We start from the raw sequence: 26,125 nt of genomic DNA on the forward strand, positions 1-26,125 counted from the left end.
GCACTTGGTATTTGCAAACCTTTGCTTTTAAAAAATGACCCTTGAGAAACAAAATTATATTCTATTTATATTCACCAGAGTGTTGAGGAGGATAATCTTTTAGTGCTTATTGTATGATTGTATTTCAAATTGCCCATTTATAGCCCTAATTCATTTTTCAATGCTGTCTGCCTCATTAATTTCTTGAAAATGTAAAAATCCCTATATTTCATACACGACCAATCTAGACTCTGCTACTGAGTCCTTAGATTCCTTCTCCTCAGACAGAAATTATAGCACAAACTGTAGCTATATTATGCAAAGTAACCTCTGAGCCACTATAGGCCACTGTAGCCTTTACCTTGTAGGCAATGCCCTTCCTTGAGGCTTACAATTTAGGACAAACGATTCCTGTCTGTACTTCCCACTTCATTCAGATAGAGTCTACGTATTCATTTCATTCTTGCAAGCACATTTTCCTTTTCAACAGTTCAATCCCATGTAAAGGCCTAACTATCTCTTCATTGGAATCAGATTTTATGATAATATATATATATATATATATATATATATATATATATATATATATATGCAGAGATTTTTGGTGTGCAATATTATAAACCTTTTTCTATAATAAACTCCCCAAATTTATAAAGAGCTTTGTAATTTGAAAACTGGAAGATATAACTAGAAGACTGTTCATTAAAATGTTACTTTTAAAAAGCAACATTGTTTCTCTTTCATTAAATAATGTATATTTTAAGGTGATGAATAAGGAGGTAGGCACTATGCATTGATCTATCTGCATCCCATAAATTACACTCTTGAACAAATACTCACTTGCCATCCTTGAACCAGTGGATAGCCGGGAAGGGCGTGCCTCTGACAGGACACTGCAGGGTGATGTTGTGGTTAAGAATGACTGAGACTTCACTTGGGGAGCTGGCACCTAGTATGCTGGGTGGAACTTGAACAAAGACATTTTTTTCATGACATAGATGATTTAGTGCAAAGATGTGAGGAAGAATCAGGCAGTTAGTGGTTATCAAAGTATTTCAACAAGAGTCTAATGTCAGAAACAAAACTTCTCATGAGAACTCCCTTCACATCACACTGTGCACCTAAATGTTAAGTTAAAATCCAGGAATATGTCTGTAAAATTTTGTTAACAGGACAATTACTTACAAACATGATAGGACTGAAGTGATTTGGAGGCACAGTAAGTCATGTGCAAAGCTCACAGAATGTACTTGAGCCACAAAGTTCATATGACCCAATGCATTATTGTTGTGAATTTACATTAATGAATTACATTGACAATATAATCTCCTTTGGATCATATTCTACCTATCATGTCATGTCTACCTTAGACATTATCTTTTTTGAAGGATATCTAGAAAAAACTTGGTATGAGTATGATATATAATATGAAAAAGAATATACTCAATTTTATCCTTGGAATTATACAAATGAAAGTGCTCATGTATAATTTTCTCTCCATCCACACCCCTCTTTTGTTTCATGTTGAGTGGTCTGATATTCATCTTCATAAAATCATTGGACAGTAAAGGGGTTCAGTGGGGAAGAGGTCTGGCTTGATAAGATATTTATATAAAGACCCCACTGACTTCTGGTTGAAGAACAGGTAAGACTGGTGAAGATTGGGTATCAGAAAGTAGTAAAGGGGCTATTAGAAATAAAATTATGCCTTCACCATGCATTGGAAAGAAGCAGACAATTAGGAAGTAGTAGTAGAATGGGGGTAAACTTCAGGAGCTCTAGAGAAAGTAGGGGAAGCATCAAGAAGGAGGTCACTCAGAGACCCCAACATTTACTGGAGAAAATAGTCATTGGGATCTTTCTGTTTGACAGAGCACCATGGTATTCAATAACACATAAAGAAGTTATTTAAGAGAATGTGCTAACGAAACATGGGCATCATACCATACCTCTGTCATCGCAGCCTCCAGGAGGCTGAGGGAGGAAGATTGTGAGTTTAAGGCCAGCCCATGAGTGAGACTCTCTTGAAAAATAACAGAGATTTAAGAAGTAGATAAAAATATGAAAAGATAGGACAGTGAAGAGTAGACAGTTTTTCCTAGTGCTCAAGGAATTCTGCACTAAAGCTGAGCATTTGGGAATCATCAGACACAGATGGTGTTCATGGATGGAATGAATATCAGGAGACACAAGGCTGAGACCAGAGAGAAAAAAAACTGCCAGGGTTGTTTATACAGCCTGTGTCTAAATACACATATAACTGTAGGAAAAGCAAACACAATACAGCTCAGGTTTGGGGGAGAGTAAGGAAATTGATTTCTTTTTGTACTGCTGAAAGCACCTTTTTATGAACATATCACCTCTAGGCTTCACTCTCACTAAAAACACAAATTACATGCCTATTATGATAACCAAATATTGAAAAAAGAAAGTCACGTGTCACAAAGTGAACTTATAAAGCCAGATATAACTTTACTAACTGAAAACTAAACTAACGGCAGCAGTTAAAACTACTGTATCATAATCTAGCAGAGTGATGACCTGCTTTCAGAATTCTCTTCCTGCCAGAAGCGCCCATCTCATTCTCTTGGACTTCTCATCCCCCAACTGCAACCATGATTGATTATAGGCTCCAGTAATTAATTAAAATGCACTGGAAATAGATGCAGGACCTGTTCAAACGTCCTGCTGGCTTCAGGAGATGTTCACAACATATCGTACTGCATCTCACAGCTCTCTAATGTGTAGGTTTATTTTAAAAAGAAGTTTTTCCTTACCTAGTACATTGACACTAAAGTCCTTCTCAGAGTTGCCTGCAATGTTAATTGCTTTGCAGGAATATCTTCCCGCATCCTCTGCAGACACCTTAAAGAGTTTCAGAATCTTTCCATTGTTCACAATCTGAACAGTGCTGCTTTCTGTCAGCTGCATGAGACAAAAAGGACTGTTATTTCCAACGCTAATAAAACTCCACAATGAGAAGAGAAAAGCAGTGTTTATCATCACTGAGAAGAAACTCAGAACTGAACAGTTTATTTCAGGCCCAGAGGCAGAGAATTGAGCGCATTTCGCCGTCTCCACTTACCTGGATGTCATCTTTATACCACATTATGACAGGGGACGGAGTTCCTTCTACTTCACAGGAGAGGCTAGCCAGCTGGTTTACCAACACGGACACATTGGTCACATGTTCTTTATCTTTAATTACTGGTGGAACTGCAAAAGAGAAGAAGCATGGCTGGATAGTCTTGTAATCAACAGGTGCTCCAAGTGTCTCCACAAAGCCCTTTAGAGAAATTTCAAATGTGAGAGAGGGTAGAAAAGGCAGTCACATGCAAATATTTGTTTTCTTATAAACAAGAAGTGTCAGCCAACACATTTACAAATAAAAATCCCCATTTAAGCTAACTTTAAGGAAGAATTATTTGACATAGTGACAGTCTTAAAAGATTCATTTAAGCAATATAGTACTCACTGCCTGACCTTGAGAATGACTACCACATAGTGTCTATAAAAACCATAGTCACCAAAACCGAAAATTCACATGCTCCCAACAAAATGACACAGGTATAAAATTTTCTTTGAAAGTTTAAATAGTTTTAAAAAACTGGTAACAATATGAATACTTATTTATATTACAAACACATTAGTACAATACTAATTAGTATAATGCTAATATATTAGTAAAGAAAGGTTAAATAAATCTTATGAACTCATCCAGAAAGATGTTATAAATAACAGTTAAAGACCTAGAATAATTCACTACAGATCGTTTAATGAAATAGCCCAGGTACAGAGTGGATATAATAGTCTATCATCTATATTCTTTTCATACAGATTTCATACTTTTTTGCATTATGGAAATCTCTGAGAAGTTATGCCAACTGAGTATGTGAAACTGATTGTTTTGCTCTGGAGAAGGTATATGAACGACTTACCAGGGTAAACAGTTATACTGCATCTTTATCTCCTATTTAAATTTTGAGGGATATAAAGCCTCAACTGAAAAATTGCATGAAATGTTGAACAATGAAAAATACAAACCAATTTCCTACCTTCTGTTTGATATTAATTCATTCATATTAATATTAAATAATAATAAATTGATTAAAAGACTTAAATATGCAAAAATTAGAAACTCATACGTTTAGCTATTTGGCTTTAGTGTTTTAATCCACATTTACCATGAACTTTGAGGTTGTATTTCCTTTCTGTGGTCCCAGCTTCGTTGACAGCCACACAGATGTACTCGCCATTGTTGTGTGGTGTGACAGAAGCGATTACCAACAGTGCACCATCTTCCAAGATAGAAATACCAGGCTCCTGCCCTGTCACTTCTCTACCATTGTGTAACCACTTGATGGTTGGTTTAGGAGTTCCTAAATAGGAAATTAAAGCCTTTTTATAACAGAATTAGGAAAAATGTTAAAAAAATTATAATACATTCAGAACAGATAGACTTCCATGTATGACTATAATGTGTATCCTGAGGCCCTGTGCAACTTTCAAGATAAAAGTGAAGAGACTACAGCTAATGGTAATTAGTTAATGACTCTGGGCCTTGATCAGTTTTCAGACTTGTGGCTTCTGCTGATCAAAGTTGCTTTTAGTCAGAAAACAGACTAAAACTCATGAGCAAAACATTTTTTTCTGCTGAGTTCACTACAGTAGTGAGTAGAAGTGAAAAATATGTACAATTATCAAATTGACAAGATATATAGGGAAACTAGGAGTGAAGTAAAAATAGCAAAGTGTGGGATTGTTACAGGAATACTCCAGGAACACACCCAATAAATAGAACTTATAAAAAACACAACCTGTGGCCTATAGTTACTTGGGAAAAGGCTCTATCTAGTAAATACGAGGAGTTCTCCTGCCTATATACTCTTTTAATATCTGTTCATGAAAAGATAAGAGTTTAGGTCTTTAAAAGAAGTTGACAAGACGACGAAAAGAAAATTTCCTGGACTTAACTTATGGATAGCAGAATAAATGGAAGTCACATGCTTATAGGTCTAAATGATTTAAAAAAACTGTGTTAAATATATAATAAAGCCAAAGGGGACATAACAGACAGAAAAATCAGTGACTGTGTTGTGAATGTGTTATTTAACAAAAATGTAAAAGTCACTATTCTAAACACTTTAAAACTTGGTGAATTTCTATACTGAAGACAAAGCAGATTAAGCAAAACCAATAGGATCTAGTAAGATGTTGTTAGCAACCAAAACTAAGATAATAAACTTATTAAAAGTAGCATGTACAAAAGCACAAAAAGATGACAGAAATATATGCAATGTACTGGTGAAACTAAACCTGTTATTAATTAATATCGTATTGAAGTGATTGTGGAAGGCATATTTACAAGAAGAAAATGAAAAGATCAACATATTTCATCTCAGTCACCATGAGATTTTTGACTAATATGGAAAGATAGTAAGGCTGATTGACTCCAGTCATCTGTCCACGTTCTAAGAAAAAAGAAGGGTTGTAGTCATTTCCCTTTATTCCATTTTCCCTTTGTGGAGATCAGACTCTGCCACTAACATTTATTGAAGTAACACATAAAAGGCAAATGGACAGGCAAAGGAAAAGAAAGCAAAGCATTAGCTTTTATTTAAAAGTACTAGAATAATGATACTCAAGGTGACATTTTTTAAAATAATTTTTATTTATATGAGTACACTATAGGTGTCTTCAGACACGCCAGAAGAGGGTATTGGATACCATTACAGATGATTGTGAACCACCATGTGGTTGCTGGGAATTGAACTCAGGTCCTCTGGAAGAGCAGTCCTCTTAACTGCTGAGCCATCTCTCCAGACCCTCAAGGTGACATTTATAGTAATGATAACAGAAAGTGGGCAAACAAGATGGCCCTTGCCATGAGGTTTGATAACTGATTTTGATCCCTACTGGCAGCTGCCTGGAGCCCTCCTGCCAGGGCCAGGAGGTTATGCAAAGAACCCTGCTTGGACTTTGTCAGGAAAACCACAAGGTAAGTTGGAGCTATTCTAGATGGATGCCTGTGTGAGAGAATGTCTTCAAACATGGGTGCTTGGCACCCAAAGGAAAGATGCCTGAGATGATGGCCCTTCCTCATCCTCACTGCAGAGAGGGACTGGACCAGCTCCTGGCTGAAAACATGGTAGTATTCAAGGAAAGACATGGTTTAAAAAAACAAACAAACCACTGAGAGATGTGCTACATATGACCCAGTCCCAAAATTACCAGCATGGGTAGACCTAGAAAAAAAAAGGATTAAATCTGCCTCTGGATGAAGCTTTGCAAGGAGACCTCATCCAGCAGCAGATGGAAACATTTGAATACTCATAGCTTAAGCATCAGGCGGAGCTCAAGGAGTCTCGTAGAAGAGTTGGGGATAGGATCGAGCCAGCTGGAGGGGTCAAGGATAACACAGGAAGACCTACAGAGTCAACTAACCTGAACCTATGGCTACTCACAGAGACTGAACCATCAAGCAAAGAGCATGCAGGGCTGGACCTAGGAGCCCTAAGCATTTGTGGCAGACTTACAGCTTGGTCTTCATGTAGGTTCCTTAGCAACTGGAGCAGAGGCTGCTATTTAATCCCCTTCCACTAACCAGACTGCTGGGTTGGGCCTCAGTGGGAGAGGAGGTGCTTAGTCCTGCTGGGACCAGATGTTTCAGGTGGGGTGGTACCCAAGGGGGGGTTCCTCTACTCTGAGGAGAAGGGGGCACTGATAGGGTGAAGAATTTGTAAGGGTGGGATTGGGAGGAGAGGAGGAAGGGGGTGTAATCAGGATGTAAAGTGAAGTAATGAATGAATGAATGAATGAATGAATAAATAAATAAATAAATAAATTAGAAGGGATTAAAATATAGTTGCCTCAGATGGGTGATGATCTAATTTGCATCCTTATTAATTAACATTAATAGAGAAATATTGCGAATAGCTCTACTGCGACATTTTTAAAAATAAAACACTTCCAGAAAGAATGAACTTAAAAGTAGTAGAAAAGTGTTGAACTGCCTTGAAAAGAGTCTTAGATTAAGCAAGCTCGAAGGGTTGGGAGAGCCTTTTAGTGATAGAAATAAAGCACGAAGGAGGCTAAAGTACCAAGTCAAAGAGTTGTCTGAAACAAGGGAGTTTCTACTGTGTTCTAACATAAGGATTGGCAGGTGGAATTTTACAAGTATGATATTTTGAGTACAATGAGGAATGCTGGAGTCATATCACATAATTATGAGCTGGCACCCATGCCTGTGTCCCTGAGTATTACATACCTTTTGCTGGGCATGGAAATGCAATGCGCTGATTGGCCAGCCTTTCTTGGAAGGGCGTGTTAAAAGGAGGTTGCAGGTCTTCCACTGTAGGTGGTTCTAGTAGAAAAACAAACACATTGAGTCTGGCTTCTCTTCGACACTCTCATTCTGGTTCCCTTATTCTTTGATCACTTAGTGATTTTCTGCCTTTCTGATCTCCTGACAGACACGTCTGTCTGCTGTTCAATCATGTAGCACCATGTATGTTCCCATATCTGTATCTTCATATCCTTACATTCCCACTTTTGCACTCTCTTACCCATTTTAAAAGGTTCCTTATAGGTATACTAGTATGAAACACAGTCCCATTTGGATTAATATTCTACACAACCTGTGTGTAAAGTCTGTAATTATGTACCTCTGAGATTTGCAGGAATACTAGAAATGTCTACCTTTCTCCTTTGACTCTAAACATAGACATTTAGTAAGGTTTGTTGAGTGAAGAAATGAGCTAAATCAGCTCCCTACTAACATCTTAGACCTTCATTCCTCAAGGACTGTGACTCCTGGGGATTATTAAGTGCTAAGTCTTGTGCTGATTACTATACCACTGACCTAACTTCCTTGCTTTGTTAGGGAACTGGCATTCCCTCTGGCAGGGTGAGACAGAAAACATTCAGCGATTAGCTCCTGCCAGCCTGTGAGCTCTCCCTTGAATCCTGCTTCTTTAAAGAATTAAAGAATTCCTACCTGGCAGTCCACTCCAGTTCCCAGAACAGAAATTCTATTTTAATTCCCCACTACACCTTTTCCTTCTCTATGAACCTTGTTTCTTTCTTTATGCTTTATGTCTATTTGCACTAGAATAGCTCAAGAAAGCAGGGGCTTTGGATCACATTGTCATCACCATTGCCTAAACCAAGACAGATACTAGGCCCAACCTGTATAACAAACTAAAGCCAACAACAATAGCAGAGCAGTGAGCCGTGACCTCTCCAGGTTCAGTTGAGGTGAGGAATGGGGTGAAGTGCTACTCGGACTAGTTCCAGCTGCTATTTCACCCAAACCAGAAATACTGGGTGGGCCATTACCTAGGAGGGCTTCATTATATACACCAGGGACTTTAGTTTCAAAAGTAAACATGAAAATGTCATTCAGGCTTAGCTGATCATGTGTTTGCTTCTGGTTAATGCTCCCTTTAAAGCTAAAGTTCTATGTAGGAATCCCCCTAAAGGGATCCATGATTGCACGTCCTGGGTAGAGCTCAGGGGTCTTGTTCCCCTCCTCAGACTCACCCGACCAGACATGTTTCTTATGCCAAACCCACCTTGGACATGCAATGTGGCCTCTACTTCATCACTTCCGGCTACGTTCGTGGCAGCACATGTATATACGCCGGCATCGGAGATCATAGCCTGCTCAAAGCTCAGCGTTCCGTCTGCACTGCTAGGATGCTGCACTCCATCAACTAGCATGGGCCTTCCACTTTTAAACCAGGTGATCACCGGAGGAGGAGACCCGTGGGCATTGCATGGGATGTCCACTCTCTGGCCGACTTGGACTTTTATGTGTCGATTTCCGTGCTGTATTTTTGGGGGAACTGGAAATCACAACTGAGTATTAATCATCAAATATTTAAAAGTCCCTCTATTTCTTGACATTGAATGAGAACTTCTTACCAAGAAGTCACACAAAAAGAGTAGAATAGTCACTTATTAGCTGTGTGATGCAGGCATGCCAACAAACCTCTAGAGGCCCATTTCTTTAACAATCCAGGCAAAATTAACTATGCAGGCACAGGACCAGTACACTGAAAGAATTATAGGAAATGACAGATGCAGTACTCCTGGTCCCACACTTAATGAATAGTAAGCACTTAACAATGGTGAGTTTCCTTTAGTTTATAAGTGATGCAAGGTTAAGCGCCCTTTCAGGACCCCTGTCTATCAGAGCAAACCAGAAAACAATTCTTTTTATGTAGTCTGTTTAGATCCTTCATGGAAGACAGACACTAAGAAAATATTTTTAAAGCTTTCTTCCAATTTCAGAGACAAAACCCACAGACAGTATTTATTGTCTAAAGATAAAATAGATTTAAACGATTAATATACCTAATGCCTGAGGGTTGGTAAGTCATGGGACCCTCTTTTAAGGTCTAGTTAATGAATGCCATTGTCATGACTGGTCTAGAAATGCAGCTAGGTTAAAAGCATCTCAGGGAATTTCCTCTAATATATAGATATCTGGGATTTACACACTGCCTGCCATGGAGATAGGCAATTAGTGCACTGAAGGGACGAATAGTCAGTGGGCTCTCAAATTAAAGGGATAAAACACTTCCATTAGAGAAACATGGTGCAATCAAATAACAGTCGGAAGGAGCATTTTCTCAGTTACGGTGTTCTTCATATGTCAAATACGACTATTTTAAAAGTATGATGTTCTTCTATGAGAGTACGGCTAGCTCTCCATGTTTTAAACACGTTTCCTTCACTGCATGTCAACTCAATAGAGATAAGTGACTGAATGTCTAGACGAAATGAGATGCAAGAATGTAATTAGTAGACTTGAAAATAGGGAAGGGGGAGTTATTTGTAGATGACTAACAAACCTTTCAGAGTAGACAGTGACCGAGTTACAACTCACGAATCTTTAGTCTGCATGCGACTTGGAGGTTCGCTGTCACGAAGGCTGAGGCCCAGGCGACAGAGCTATCCCTCGCCACCCTTCGAACACTCACCATGGACACTTAATTTAACGGACTGAGTCACATTCCCAGCAATATTTGTGGCAACACACAGATACATCCCACTGTCTGAAATGCGTGTCTCTGTGATCTTCATGGAGCCAGAAGGGAGGAACGTGTGTCTAAAAGGGAAATCCACACATCAGACCACAGACTCCGAGGATGCCGACACCCCCTGCACAGCGTGAAGTTATTGTACTGCGCTCAACTTTTGAAACAGCTCTCTCCACGATAGCACATATCAGCCATAGAAACGGAATCCTGGATGATGGTCATTAGAAATAGAAAATCCATTTTTCTGTTACCTTTCAATCTAACACAGTTGTCTTAAAGCATCAAATGGCTGCAAGTCTCTGTGTGTCAGTAGGTTTCGGCTATGCAGAGCAAATGTGTGTTGTAAAATTTCAACTTATTTTGAATATTTTTCTTCTTTTTTTGTTTTAGTTAGCATATTCTACTGAGCACACTTGTGGACTGCGTTATATGTGCATATATGAATTTAAAGTATCTGGTCACATTTAACCTCACTCTCATTCTCATCTTCCTCTCGCCTTCACTGGTCCTCTCTACTAGAGCTCCTCCACTTTCCTGTCTTCTTTAAAACTCAGTGAGGATGACTAGGGTTTCTCACACAGCAGGGATATAAAGCTTTTCACCAAGGCATTGAACAACTTACCAGTGACTTCCTGACTGAAATATCTTTTATTTTTTCTATGCTTCACAAATAATTGAGTGTTCTTCAGTAAAGATAAACAAAAGTATATCTTTTTAAATATGCCTTTAATATCTACCTCATTAAATAATGGTGTACTGGGTGTTATTAAGTATTATTAAGGTTGTATTAAAAGTTCTTTTGGGGAACTTTTAGAGCCACATAGACCTGCTTCATATCAAGGTTTCTTACGGAACTAAATCAAGCTAGAGTTAGGAACAGAGACCTCCAAGAAGATATATGCATGCACAGGAACATATGCTGTATCCAGTGTTAGATGGAGTGTGGAGAAATATATAGAAAGAGTCTGAGGATGTAGTTCAATGGTAGAGTGTTTATCTAGAATGTATAAGGTTCAGGGTTCAAGCCCAGCAAATAAATGCACTCCATAAGGAAAAGATTTACTGATTTACCCAAAATGATCTTGGGTAATTATTTAAAAAATTTAACCCAAAATGATATTGGGTAATTGATTTTCCCAATTGAGAAAAATAAACTAAACTACAGTACTAATTAATATCATATACAATATCAAAATTTAGAGAGAATAGAGTCTCAAATATGAAAAGTAAAACTTTTTAAAAGGTATAAAACATTTAATGTTTCAAATATAATCTCAAAAAATGGAAGAAATATAAACCTTCAGAGCATAGGCTAATTATTTAAAGTCTTTAAATGTACTGAAAACGTATCCTCAAACAAAAACACCATTCTTAAATAAACTTAAAAACATAGTAACTGAGAGAGGCATTTCAATATACATGGCAGACAAAAATTTGTCATCAAAACAAATATCAAATATCCACGTCCCAGCAAGAAAAAGACAAGTCACCATAAAAGTGTGAAGGCACTTTAAAGAGGCCGTCACAGACAGCACGAACGACCAGCAAACAGGCACACGTATCTCATGCTCATTCAAAGTCAGCCCCATAACATTCACAAGCACTTCAAGTCTCTGCCAGGCTAAGTCTCTCTTCCACTGAGGCCAGTCGAGGCAGCCCAGCTAGAAGAACATATACCAGGTACAGGCAACAGCTTTTGGGAAGTGCTGGGGGGAGGGACATACCCAGGAGACACCCCAGGCACTCCAAGGAGAAGAGGAGGGAGAGATGGGGGAAGAATTGTGGGAGGGGTAACTGGGAACCAGGAACGGGCAGTGATCAGGATGTAAAGTGAATAAGTAAAAAAATTAAATTAAATTTAAAAGAATTCAAAAGCACTAGGATCCCATTTCACACCCATTGAAAAGCAGAGACATTTAAACCAGTCAAAGCTGCGTATTCTTTAGGAACTGCAGCCTGGTCCTCTGACTTCTGTTACTGGAAAATAACAGGAGAACCTCCCCTCAGAAGGACAATGGACAATATCTCCAAGATTGGAAGGAGGATCTATTCTGACAAGAAAATCTTGTTCTGTGTTACAGATTATAAAACCCTCATGCATGTGCACACAAGCAGACACATTAAAAAATTTTAAAAAGAATGTAATTTAAACAAAATAATAAGACTGCAGCATCTACAAGGAGGGTAATGGTTGAATGAAAGATAAACTGTATGTAGACTAATTATAATGAATGCGCTGACTCGCTGTGTGTACGATAGTGTGTACATAGAGACTAGTTACAATGAGTGTGCTGACTCCATGTGTGTACAATGGTGAGTGTGTGCACATAGACTAGTTACAATGAATGTGCTGACTCCATGTGTGTACAATAGTGTGTGCACATAGACTAGTTACAATGAATGTGCTGACTCTGTGTGTATACAATAGTGAGTGTGTACATATAGACTATTTACAATGAGTGTGTTGACTCCATGTGTGTGTATGTGTGTGTATAATAGTGTGTGTACATAGACTATTTACAATGAATGTGCTGTTTCTGTGTGTACAAGAGTGAGTGTGTGCACATAGACTAGTAACAATGAGTGTGCATACTCCACGTACTCCACGTTTGTACATTAGTGTGAGCACATAGACTAGTTACAATGAATGTGCTGACTCTGTGTACATACAATACTGAGTGTGTGCACACAGACTAGTTACAAGAATGTGCTTACTCCATGTATACAATAGTGAGTGTGTACACACAGACTAACAATAAATGTGCTGACAGTACAATATTGAGTGCATGTAGCACAATAAAGCAAGGAGTGAAATAATAAGAATATGTCAGAAGTTCAAATTAAATACAGAAGAGACAACAAAACTGAAACCATAAAAACCCTTTTTAGGGGCTACTTACAGATGAAAGGTTGCACAAGGAGGAGAGGAAAGAAATCCTGGCTGGTGAAGGGTGCAACAGAGTTGCTTTATAAAGAACTCTATATATTGCTTTATAATGTTCAGTAAAATTCTTTCAAATGAATAAAATTATGTAAGGTTGTTCCTGTTATTTTTCATCATCAGTAGTAGAAAAATACACTCATATAAATTCACAGCTTTACAATTATATGCCAACAATCCTAATAAATGATAGCCAGCAGCTATAATTATATTTTTAGAATAATTTATTTTTGTTTTATGTGCATGAGTGTTTGAATGTAAGTATGTGCACCATGTGTGTGTAGCATCTACATGGGTCAGCCATTTGTGGCAGATCCTCTAAAACAAGAGCTACACGCATTTGTGAGCTGTCATGTGGGTTCTGGGTATTGAACCTGGATCCTTTGCAAGAGGAGCAACTGTTCATAACCACTGTGCCATCTCTCCAGCACATTATCTTATAGGGAAATCTCTCAGGAAAGTATCATCCTGTTGTACAAATGGAAGATATGAAATTCAATGATGTCCCCCTGGATAAAACATTTAGGTAGACTTTAGGCGACAGAGACATGTTTGAACCTGGATGGCAACGACTGCTGTATCCTAAAGCCCTGGTATTTTTGCTGGGTATTCTTGCTGGGTATTCTTGCTGTGTCATTTAGTTTATACATGATATCATCTCAATGGGCCTTTATTTATGGGTGGGTTTAATCAAAATGATTTACAAAACCAGCTCACAAAAGTCAAGTCTCATTCAAGACAGTGGTTTCTGAGTTTTACTGCCTCTCTGAGAGCAACAGAATTCTGCGAGCTGCACACAGCGGGCTGAAAGAGACGCACACACAAATCTGCTCCATTTCAAAAATTACCTAGTAAAACGCCCCGGCGGGAACTGTGGCAAAGCCGCCTTAGCATTTACAACCTTGGAAAATGAGGTGCAAGGTCTACATAACTCAGATGTGCATGTGAATAGGCCCAAATGCAGGTTATATTTTGATACATTTGCAAGCAATTTCAGGCATCGTTCCAGCAGGTTACATCTCCCTGTGTTGCTGTTCAACCTGGATCTCCTTCCTACCTTGGAGAAAATGGAGAGATGAGCTGGCTCTCTTTGGCCCAGGTAATGATGGGTGGAGGTAAGCTCTTAGCTTCACAGGGAAGTATTGCCTCCTCCCCAGCCAGGACAGAAATCTCCACAGGCTTATCTTGGGACAGTCCTCTTTGGTCCCCAAACACTCTGGGTCTTACTAAAAGAAACAAAGGGTGTGGAAGGGAAAATAATGCATTGAAAACAACCATAGTTTCATTTAAATTAAAATAAAATTCTAATGCAATAATTTACAAGATGTTGACTCCCAAGATTCTGGGTACATCTGAAACTTCCTATTAATACATTTAAAGAGAGAGCTAGAAGGAAATGAAGAGCGAGCTTCCCTCCTCAGTCAATCCTTCAAGCCTCAGATGGAGAGGTCAGCTGAGATGGCCTCGGGTCTGTGTGGAGGAGCAGTAGTCCCTGAAGCAGAAGGCGGCTACCCAAGACACAACTGAGGCTTGGCTTGACGAGAAGTTTTAACTAACTGCTGTCTCTGCAAAACGTTGAATGTGGTAAACACACTTCTTGGGGAAATAGCATGGAATTTTCCAAAAGGTTATACAATTGCTTCCCTGCAAACCAGAATCTAAGTAGAGGTGGTTTGGGTTGGCAGTGAAACTAAAACTGTTTCTTTGTTGACACATCAACTTAGGGGAGAGCTTCACCTTTGGGGTGAGCGTCTTACTATGGAAGAAATTGTAAGATTGTGCATGCATGGGCTGTTTCAAAGGAAACCCTCCCTTGGGTGGCTCTCACCATAGACCGTCAGCTGCACTTTCCTCTTGGCATAACCGGCTGCATTGGTGGCTGTACAGATGTACTCTCCACTCTCCTCGCTTCCTGGTGACACCACATACAGGCTCCCATCAGCCCCTGCAGAAAACTTAGCACTGCCCATGGAAATCAGCTCTCCTTTCTATAAATGCAACAAAGGATAAAGGAATAGCTTTATATTTGGAAGTAGAAGAGAGAGAAAAAAATACTCTGTGTAAAGGGCGAAAAACTAGATTTGAAATGTTAACTAGAAGGGAGTGGTTGATGAGAGAAATTGGATAAGCAGATGCACTAAAAGTGGTGCTCCTCCATGCTAAGCCATGCCTCTTCTGCCATGAAGTCACCTAAAGGACAAGGACAGCATAACCATAACAGAGGTGAATGGCAACACCACCGCCATCATGGTGCACACTAGCAAGGTGATCTTGTATAAGAATTAAGTGTTTTACCCTCACAGTTTTATCAGTAGGTACTGCTGGACCCTCAGTTTCCAGTTTAGACTCCCATAACACAGAGACAAGGTAGAAAAACTTGCCCCAAGTCACTAAGTCAGTCAACAGGAGTTAGGTCCTTGAGGCCAAGTTCTTATCTTCTGTGTTTGACCACAGCATAAGGGCCCTTGGAAAGATCTTGTTCTTGCATTTTCTTTAAAGTGGCACATGTCTGCAAAGTGCACTGTGCTGTGCACTTTCAGGCTTATCTTCCCACTTGGAATTGTGTCTGGACCAATGAAATTGTATATAGACGGTATATAGAAGTTAGCATCAACTTCTCCTTGGATTTTTTATTTTTTAGATGAGAAAATCAGATGGAGTGACAAACTGTTTGGCACTCCTCATATTATTTTGTCATGATTTTATATTTTTCATGTAAGATTCAAGTTCATTTGTTAAAACCATGCCACCTCTGTGTCCACTTAAAGAACGGACTTTCTTTGTAAATGACGGTTTCATCAGTATAAGAATACCAGTGAAAGCTCAACCACATGATAGGCATGTAGAAGGGAATACAGGACTTTGAATAGGTGTTTTATACTCTTTGGTCACACATGGAATCCATTCTGTGAATCACACTTAAATGGGAGCTTAAAATAATGTCTTTGATGCAGTGATCGACCAGAAGCTCGTAGTTGACGACCACCACCACTGTAGGAAAGGCTGGGTTTTGAACACTTTGTATTTGTAGCAGAGCCCTCCTTGTCACCTCCCACTCATCCTCTTGTCAATCTCAGTCTCCACCTTTAACAGGCAGGACAGCTAAGTATACAGAGGTGCTAGTACCTTCGAGAGGCACGTGTCCTGGACCAATATCCCACTTCCTGCCCATCAGAGGGATCCTTCTGAGATGCACCTACCTGGTTCCTGCAAGGATATCCACAACACTGAGCTTTCTCATGCCAGTCACAGAGGAAGCCAGTTCGGGGAGTGGCTGATTTAGCTTCCTCCCCTGTTGTGTCTTACCCACTCACTGTCCTGCTGAAGTCCTTTGGAGAGACCTCTTTAAGCCATCCCAACACTGTATTTCAGGGAACGCCAATAGATCTATAATTTACCTTTGACCAGGTGATAGATGGCTTGGGAATCCCACTTGCTCTGCATGGTAAAGTTACTGGAACGCCTTCAATTGTGCTCAGTATTTGCTGGCCGTGCTGAATGGTTGGCAGAACTGGATATGGGAGTAAGGTTGGCATCTGAGCACTTATGCTTCCGTTTAGGATCATATACTTAGAATTGAACATTTTCAATATATTCTTTATGATTATGAAAAGAGGCAATTTTACACAATATCAGTAAGGGAATGCATGGCAAAATAAAAATAAGTACAATCTGGACAGATCTAATGATAGCTTAAAATCAAGTGTCAAGTGATGTCTAATATGGTAACCTTAAAGAAAACACAAAGGTACTGAAGAAAATCAATTAATTCTTGTACGCTGAAGATAGACTATAATCTAATGGTTATAGATACATCTTTGAAATGTGACTTCCTTACTGTCCACTAGCCATTAAGCTCCGGGGAGTTGATGTGAATCCACCTGCAAATAAAGGAGCTGTCCAAGCACCACTTATTAAATATACCTGATGTCCACAAGAGCGCTTTACGCTTGACTAAATGTAAACTGATTAAAAAGAATGGTTTCTTAAGAGGTCTTTATAAGTATAGAGATCTTGGGAGTTCAAATGTAAGATGATAAAATAAAGGACAGCTTCATCATCTTTCAGTTAGGAATAGCATGTTTTTGCCTTTAGGAAGCCAGAGAAAACTTAGCAGCATGTGAGCAGCCACGGAGGCAAAAGGAAATCACTGTTCCCTCTGTTCTCAGTGAGAACCAACATGTGTCCAAATGACTAATACGCAGTACCCTCAAAGTAACAGTTCTGACAAAGGCTTCCATACAGGAATGTTTTCAAACAAAAGACACGCAGCAGAAGTCTGGCATTTCCAGATCTTTCTATTGCATCCTGTGGGAAGATGAGACTAGGACTCCTCCCTGCAGCTCAACTGCCACATTTCTTGCTTAAAGTCAGAATTTTCCAGAATCGTCCTACCGCCCTGGAATAGAAATTCTCTAGAGCAGATCCAGAAGACCCCCAAGTGCAAGAGCTCCTCAGAAGGCTGAGGTGGCACACAGTCTGCACTCATCCTCCATTCCACCGGCCGCCATTGCTCTTCAGCTGATTTTGTCTTAAAGACTTGGCAGCATGTCTCCAGCTCCAAGGAAGAGCATCGAGCTACTCATGAAAGCAAGAAATTTAATTTCCAGGATCATGACAGAATACAAAACTCTCAAATATGCTGTCAATTTGTGGCAGCATAAGGGAATCTCATGTCTTTAAAAGCCGTAGTGAGTTGGACAGTAGTGAAGAAAAGTTGCAAATTTAGGTCAGTTTTGAAGCTTGATAACATCTGGGTATGGAGAAGCAGTTCCTCTCCAGCTTGTGAGCCTACATGAGTCAATGTGACAGTTAAATTTCCCCCCAAGCTTTTGGGTTTTTCTTTTTTTTTCTTTTTTCTTTCTTTCTTTCTTTTTTTTTTTTTTTTTGGTTTTTTGGTTTTTTGAGACAGTTTCTCTGTATAGCCCTGGCTGTACTGGAACTCACTCTGTAGATCAGGCTGGCCTCGAACTCAGAAATCTGCCTGCCTCTGCCTCCCAAGTGCTGGGATTACAGGCGTGTGTCACCATGCCTGGCAGGTTTTGTTGTTTTTTTTTTTTTTTTAACTTTTTTTTTATTAGGACAGTTAAATTTTATTCCTTTCATCTGCATTTGTATTTGAATTCAGTTCACTTCTTTCTATAAAATAATCTCTTCTGTTTTAGAATTAGGTGTGCACCTTTCATAGGGATTCCTGAGGGAATGATGCAGAAGAAGGAGCCCCTTATTAACATGATGTAGGATAAAGCCACCATGCATTGGATCTGCTGGATTTGATACCCTAATCATCAGGATGCTTTTTTTTTCATGTTACTGACTAAATCAGTTGCTTGTTTTTCGACTTAAATGAATCAAAAACAGTTGTGAAACTCTTAAACTTTAATCATTAAAATGTGTCTCAATCAGTCAGGTCTTTGGGTTGTCTGTCTTCTCACCTCTGTGATACAGCAAACACGGGAATAATCCATCACTCCTCTCTGAAGCTGAGAATCGGGCCTCAGCACTCTTCTCAACACAACTGCCTAGACAGTCACTGAGAGGAAAGGCAGAGATGCAATGAGGGTGTTCCAACACTGCATCCTTGGGTCAGTCTACAGCACTCTTTAAGAAACCTATTCTCTGGAAATCAGTCTGCTCCAACAAAGAAAGAGAACTTCAGACCAATTTCCCTTATGCACATTGATGCAAAAATACTCAATAAAATTCTTGCCAATCTAATCCAAGAACACATAAAAACGATCATCCACCATGATCAAGTAGGCTTTATTCCAGGGATGCAGGGTTGGTTCAATATATGGAAATCCATCAATGCAATCCACTATATAAACAAACTCAAAGAAAAAAACCACATGGTCATTTCATTGGATGCTGAAAAAGCATTTGACAAAATTCAGCATCCTTTCATGCTTAAAATATTGGAAAGAATAGGAATTCAAGGCCCATACCTAAACATAGAAAAAGCAGTATACAGCAAACCAGTAGCCAGCATCAAACTAAATGGAGAGAAACTTGAAGCAATCCCATTAAAATCGGGGACTAGACAGGGCTGCCCACTTTCTCCTTATCTTTTAAATATTGTACTTGAGGTACTAGCTTGGGCAATTAGACAACATAAGGAGATCAAAGGGATATAAATTGGAAAGGAAGAAGTCAAACTATCATTATTTGCAGATGATAAGATAGTCTACCTAAGTGACCCAAAAAACTCCACTAGAGAACTCCTATAGCTGATAAACAACTTCAGCAAAGTGGCTGGTTATAAAATCAACTCAAGCAAATCAGTAGCCTTCCTATACTCAAAGGATAAGCAGGCTGAGAAAGAAATTAGGGAAATAACACCCTTCACAATAGCCACAAACAGTATAAAGTATCTTGGGGTGACTCTTACCAAACATGTGAAAGATCTGTATGACAAGAACTTCAAGACTCTGAAGAAGGAAATAGAAGAAGACCTCAAAAAATGGAAAAACCTCCCATGCTCATGGATCAGCAGGATTAATATAGTTAAAATGCCCATTTTGCCAAAAGCAATGTACAGATTCAATGCAATACCCATCAAAATCCCAACTCAATTCTTCATAGAGTTAGAAAGAGCAATTCTCAAATTCATCTGGAATAACAATAAACCCAGGATAGCTAAAACTATTCTCAACAACAAAAGAAATTCTGGGGGAATCAGTATCCCTGACCTCAAGCAATATTACCGAGCAATAGTGTTAAAAACTGCATGGTATTGGTACGGTGACAGGCAGGCAGATCAATGGAACAGGATTGAAGATCCAGAAATTAACCCACACACCTATGGCCACTTGATCCTGGACAAAGGGGCTGAAAACATCCAATGGAAAAAAGATAGCCTTTTCAACAAATGGTGCTGGTTCAACTGGAGGTCAGCATGCAGAAGAATGCGAATTGATCCATCCTTGTCTTCTTGTACTAAGCTCAACTCCAAATGGATCAAGGACCTCCACATAAAGCCAGATACTCTGAAGCTAATAGAAAAGAAACTGGGGAAGACCCTTGAGGACATCGGTACAGGGGGAAAGTTCCTGAACAAAACACCAATAGTGTATGCTCTAAGAGCAAGAATTGACAAATGGGACCTCATAAAATTACAAAGTTTCTGTAAAGCAAAGGACACCATCAAAAGGACAAATCAGCAACCAACAAATTGGGAAAAGATCTTCACCAACCCTACATCAGATAAAGGGCTAATATCCAATATATACAAAGAACTCAAGAAGGTAGACCCCAGAAAAGCAAATAACCCTATTAAAAATGGGGTACAGAGTTAAACAAAGAATTCTCACCTGAAGAACTTCAGATGGCGGAGAAACATCTTAAAAAATGCTCAACTTCACTAGTCATCAGGGAAATGCGAATCAAAACAACTCTCAGATTTCACCTTACACCAGTCAGAATGGCTAAGATTAAAAACTCAGGAGACAGCAGGTGTTGGCGAGGATGTGGAGAAAGAGGAACACTCCTCCACTGCTGGTGGGGTTGCAAATTGGTCTGGAAATCAGTCTGGTGGTTCCTCAGAAAACTGGGCATGTCACTTCCGAAAGATCCTGCTATACCACTCCTGGGCATATACCCAGAGGATTCCCCAGCATGTAATAAGGATATATGCTCCACTATGTTCATAGCAGCCCTATTTATAATAGCCAGAAGCTGGAAAGAACCCAGATATCCCTCAACGGAAGAATGGATGCAAAAAATGTGGTATATATACACAATGGAGTACTATTCAGCCATTAGAAACAATGAATTCATGAAATTCTTAGGCAAATGGATGGAGCTGGAGAACATCATACTAAGTGAGGTAACCCAGTCTCAAATGATCAATCATGATATGCACTCACTAATAAGTGGATATTAGCCTCGAAAACTGGAATACCCAAAACATAATCCACACATCAAATGAGGTACAAGAAGAAAGGAGGAGTGGCCCCTGGTTCTGGAAAGACTCAGTGTAGCAGTGTAAGGCAAAACCAGAACAGGGAAGTAGGAAGGGGTGGGTGGGAGAACAGGGGGAGGGAAGGGAGCTTATGTGACTTTCGGGGAGTGGGGGACTAGAAAAGGGGAAATCATTTGAAATGTAAGTAAAAAATATATCTAATAAAAAAAAGAAAGAAACCTATGTTCCGATCTTGGAATGACATGAAACCCAACACACCTTTTATTATTTAAGGCTATAACTAAATTTAAGTTACATGGGGGGGGGCTATTTCTTTGAACTCTCTGAGGAACATGTCAAGTGAAATTGATAGCTATCAGAGGAGGCAGTAGTTCAGGCATATAGAAGGAAATGGTGGATAGTCACCGGCATTTTCAACAGCCAAAACAAAATTTAAACTGTTAGAGTCCCAAACCCAGAGTCTAAATAAACATTAAATCAATGAAGAAAACCAAGTATCTTTGCTTTCTTTCTAAGACATTCATTATTGTACATCATCTATTTTTAACATTATATTATAAGAACAATGTAGGAGACTTAAAAACAAATTTAAAGCTTTATGAGAATCAGCTAAACTATAAAGCTGTCCATTATTATTGAGATTTAAAAAAGATAGTCTGTCAACTGCTGCAAATGGAAAAAACTCCCTCTGGATTTTCTTATTTGTGACCTTTAAATTATTTAACATGCAAAAAAAATTGTTTGGAGCACACGGCACATAAGACGACCTTTAGAAAATCTTAGGTCATATTTAGCTCCAACACAGAGGGGTCATTAGTGATGACATGTTTGTTACACAATCCAAAAAGAGAGGGAAAAAAAGGCAATTTAAGGCAATTTGGATGGTACACTAAGTTCAGCTTGCCTGAAATTAAAATGTATTTTTAAACATGATTCTTTGAGAGCTGAGTTCCTTTTTATCAATTAAGAAACCACTTACAAAAGCCCTTGGTCAGACTTGGCGGGTGATTCCCCAGAATGTCTTTTTGTGTACATAGGGAAGGGAAATCTGGAAATGGTATTAACAATGTAGACATTGTTCAAGGAATATAAAATAACAATTGGAAGAAAGCTCTCCTTCTTGTAATTAGAGGAACAGAGTTATTTGATTAAAACCTATGAACCCTGTTTTGAACACGATTGGAAGCAATTACATCGGGTCTGTCTTACCGTGCACGGCCACAGAGGTTGTTTTGTTATTGCTTCCAGCAACATTACTGGCCACACAAGTATATTCGCCTCCGTCCTGAAGTCGAACTCTCTCAATATGGAGGCCCCCATCGCTGCGCACAGTTATGTAGGGATTTTGTACCAACTTTCAAATGAAATTTAAAAAAAAAAAAATCAGTCATTTATATTTCATTTGAAAAGGCAAAAATTCGTCTAACCCTCAATCAGATCTGTTTGGTTTTTTTAATTGAATTATTAAATTTATTATAAAGCAAACCGAGATTTCAGAACCCTTGGGTTAAAGAAAAGATCAACAGAAATGTTCGGAAGAATTTATTAATCAAAGCCAATCCTCATATCTCTCCAGAATTATATCTACCATTCGCTATCAGGGAGCTAATGCCCATCCCTGAAAAGGAACTGGTAGAGGTGCCCCTGATTTTGTGTTTCTACAAGTTCTGTTGCCCAGAACTCAGATTTCACTAGTAGTTCTTTTCTTTCAGCTGAAATTGTTCTTTCCAAGACGGTTTCCACACCACTAGCAAGCTCCTTGATGTGGTTGTTTTCATTCTCGTATGTAGCTATCTATTACACCAAGGGAGGGTGACGTCACCTCGGCACCCAGCCCTGTCAGCTGACAGGCTCAAGAGCAAGGCCACGGTGCAATCCAGAAATCATGTCAGAGAAGTCTGGCAATATTTTAGCATAAAAGTGATGATTTCTAAGCCTCCATCATGTTACATCCAGCTAATCTCATAACTAAGGTTCTTTTTCTATGAAGAATAGTGCATTTCTTTTATGCAAATATGAATAAGTTTGCAATTACACATATGGAGTCGATTCACTGCTAATGAATACTTCTAATAGAGAATGAGTCCAGAGACTCTGGAAACCAGGAAGAGTGGTCTGAACAAGACGAGGCTCTGTGTGGGCAGAATATACAGTTATGGGAAGTTTTTTAAGAAATGAAATATTGCCTGCATCCTTTTCTAACTAAAAGTTATATACTAATAAATACTTAGTGATATGTTACGGATCTACCTTCCTAAAATAATTCATCACAAAAGGAATTTAAAGCTCACCATAAAAAAAAGAGTAATATATAAAATGGAAGATTCTAGGGGAATACTAATAGTTCATAATGTCCTACACAGAAGGCTATAAAATACTTAAGCACTGCGAAAATATTGCTGGCTTTAATTTTTTCATATTATGAAGGCAATTTCTTAGTAACAGTAAATTGAATGGGGAATTATAAAATATATACTACCAAATATGTCTTAAATATGTCAAACTCCAAATAATATAAATGACATAAACATATATTAACAAAGTGGAAAGCCCTCAGAACCAGAAAAATGGATCACCAGTTAAGGCCATTAATCTTGCAGAGAAAGCCCAGTTTGGTTCTCAGAATACACATAAGCAGCTTAAAACTTGCGAGTCTCCTCCCTCCAGGGCATCTGACTCCCTTTTTTGGCCTCTGATACCTATACTCACACATAAATACATTCATATAATTAAAATGAAAATAACTCTTTTTTTCAAGAAAAGCTTTGGTTTGCTAACAAGACAAGCTTATGTGTTTATGCAATCAGCCTTTTGGTGTTTGTAATGAAATGCATGAATTCTTAAGAAAAAGTAAATAAAACGGCACGTATTAAAACATTATTACCATGGCTGAGTTCTTCATCCACCGCCGTTCTGGAATGGGATTTCCAGCCAACAGAGTACAAGGCAGAGTTAGCGGCTGTCCTTCAATAACGCTGGCCACGGAAGGGCTGATTCCAATAAGTGGGGCAACTACACCAGAGAAAGAGCACTCAGCTTCATGAAGATTGGTGGTGGTGGGGGTAGTATTGTAAGAAGGATGACTACAAATTATGTTGTTTAAAACTAGAGATTGCAGGAACAGGATTTAAAGTAGAACGGAAATATACTTGAATGCGCACATAAGGGATCAAAGCAGAATTGGGAGGAGGACAGGTGATCCTGCAGAAATAGCAAGAGGAAAGAGGGGAGCCGTCAGAGAAGGGCGGAGTCAGGGCCGGATGCTCACAGCATTCACATCAGAACAGAGCGAGAGGGTACTTGTGAGTGGAAACCAGGAATCATCAGAAGCCACTCTCGCGGACACAGCCAGAAACAGAACAGGCTGGGGACAGTAGGAATCACGAGGAGCCCGTGGGAATGGTACGGGAAGGGAAACAGGGGTGAGTTTGCTGACACAGAAGAACAAAGAAGTATGGTTAACATGTTCTTTCCTGGAAATTAACAAAAAAGTATACCACAAATGAGCCCAAATTCCTTAAGAGATATTACCTAAAAATGTAGGTTATAGGCCGAGTAAAGAAGATGAGGATGATGAACATACAGAAAATTCTATAAGCAAGTATTAGTGAGATTCATGCAGTGAAGTACTTAAAGTCTAATTTAATGCTATAACAATTTGAACTCTATAGTACTGGGGGAAAATTCCAAAGAATAAATGGAGAAATAAAATTAAAAATGAGAATAAACTATCAGTTTGATCTGCCCGACATGTGTACTCAGTAAAATATACTGAAGAAAAAACCTACAATTGGAAATGAGTTGTGCTCTATTTTTAATTCATAATTCATAAATATAATTGTATGAGGGATGAGGTGCCAAACATAAGACAGGGCCATCAAAAGTACCATTTGTTCATATGTGTGTGTGTGTGTGTGTGTGTGTGTGTGTGTGTGTGCGTGTGTTTTAGATGTAAATTTATTTAAGCTGACCAATATTCAAATACAAGATGAGGAGACTGAGCAGGTGCTCTCCAGGTTATTTATAGTTGTAACGTTGCATGAAATATGGCTTAGGAACCCAAACCTCTTCCTGGCTTTACAGTCAATGGAAATTGTCACTGTAAAGGATGACATCATCAAGAGGTCTGAGGTTTGTGGAGAACCTCTAGAAAGTTAATTAATCTTACCGAGTCCTGTCACCGTTACTGTTGTCTGCGACTGTATTTTTCCAAACTGGTTTTCGGCTTCACAGATGTACGTTCCTTTGTCACTTGCCCATAAGTCTGGAAAGAAGAATTCATGTATTCACTCAGGACCATCGTAAAACCAAGTACACTGCTGAGATGGGGGCAGAAATCATGTAAACACCTTTTGCCCATTCCTGTCTAGGGAAGGAGACAGAGAGCTTGACCATCACAGCAGAGTGACAAATTCTCTATGACCGATCGATTGTATGCAGGAGAGTTGGAGATTCATAGCAGAGGTATGTCCCAGCTGTAGATTAAAGAGCACATGGACATAAAGTCTCACCATCATGACTGTGCAGTGTGAGCCTAACAGAGGTGACATCAGTGAGCATGAAATGTGGGAGAAAGGAAAGCCTGCCAGGTGTCGACTGTACACAGAGAACCATTGGCTACTGAGGAAAGCTGGGGACAGGAGCGGTCCTAGGGAAGAGCACACCCACTGGTTGCCCACTACCCACTGCCAAAGATCAGCCCCGAAAACATACATATAGCTAGCAGCACACGGTCTGAACAGGTTATATTTAGAAATATTTGTATATATAAATATATGCATGTAATAAGGATTAGTTTTATTTTTATTTTTTTATTCGATATAATTTATTTACATTTCAAATGATTTCCCTTTTCTAGCCCCCCCACTCCCCGAAAGTCCCGTAAGCCCCCTTCTCTTCCCCTGTCCTCCCACCCACCCCTTCCCACTTCCCCGTTCTGGTTTTGCCGAATACTGTTTCACTGAGTCTTTCCAGAACCAGGGGCCACTCCTCCTTTCTTCTTGTACCTCATTTGATGTGTGGATTATGTTTTGGGTATTCCAGTTTTCTAGGTTAATATACACTTATTAATCGGCAACCAACAAATTGGGAAAAGATCTTCACCAATCCTACATCAGATAGAGGGCTAATATCCAATATATATAAAGAACTCAAGAACTTAGACTCCAGAAAACCAAACAACCCTATTAAAAAATGGGGTACAGAGTTAAACAAAGAATTCTCACCTGAAGAACTTCG

General features: G+C 39.2%; 1 protein-coding gene across 1 annotated transcript in view; it reads right to left on the reverse strand.

The window, feature by feature from the left end:
* Hmcn1 (hemicentin 1) overlaps window positions 1-26,125 on the reverse strand; it is a 435,972-nt gene that overhangs the window by 168,661 nt on the left and 241,186 nt on the right. The window contains exons 17-29 of the mRNA XM_052199882.1: window positions 25,056-25,151; window positions 23,772-23,899; window positions 22,097-22,241; window positions 16,365-16,477; window positions 14,795-14,954; window positions 14,024-14,192; window positions 9,966-10,093; window positions 8,553-8,825; window positions 7,247-7,342; window positions 4,164-4,358; window positions 3,065-3,195; window positions 2,757-2,904; window positions 820-946 (exon numbers count right to left, since the gene is read on the reverse strand). Coding sequence (XP_052055842.1) covers window positions 820-946; window positions 2,757-2,904; window positions 3,065-3,195; window positions 4,164-4,358; window positions 7,247-7,342; window positions 8,553-8,825; window positions 9,966-10,093; window positions 14,024-14,192; window positions 14,795-14,954; window positions 16,365-16,477; window positions 22,097-22,241; window positions 23,772-23,899; window positions 25,056-25,151 — 1,909 coding nt within the window. The remainder of the gene's footprint in view (window positions 1-819; window positions 947-2,756; window positions 2,905-3,064; window positions 3,196-4,163; window positions 4,359-7,246; window positions 7,343-8,552; window positions 8,826-9,965; window positions 10,094-14,023; window positions 14,193-14,794; window positions 14,955-16,364; window positions 16,478-22,096; window positions 22,242-23,771; window positions 23,900-25,055; window positions 25,152-26,125) is intronic.

The sequence above is a fragment of the Apodemus sylvaticus genome, chromosome 12, assembly GCF_947179515.1.
Source record: "Apodemus sylvaticus chromosome 12, mApoSyl1.1, whole genome shotgun sequence".
In the NCBI taxonomy this organism is placed as follows: Eukaryota; Metazoa; Chordata; class Mammalia; order Rodentia; family Muridae; genus Apodemus; species Apodemus sylvaticus.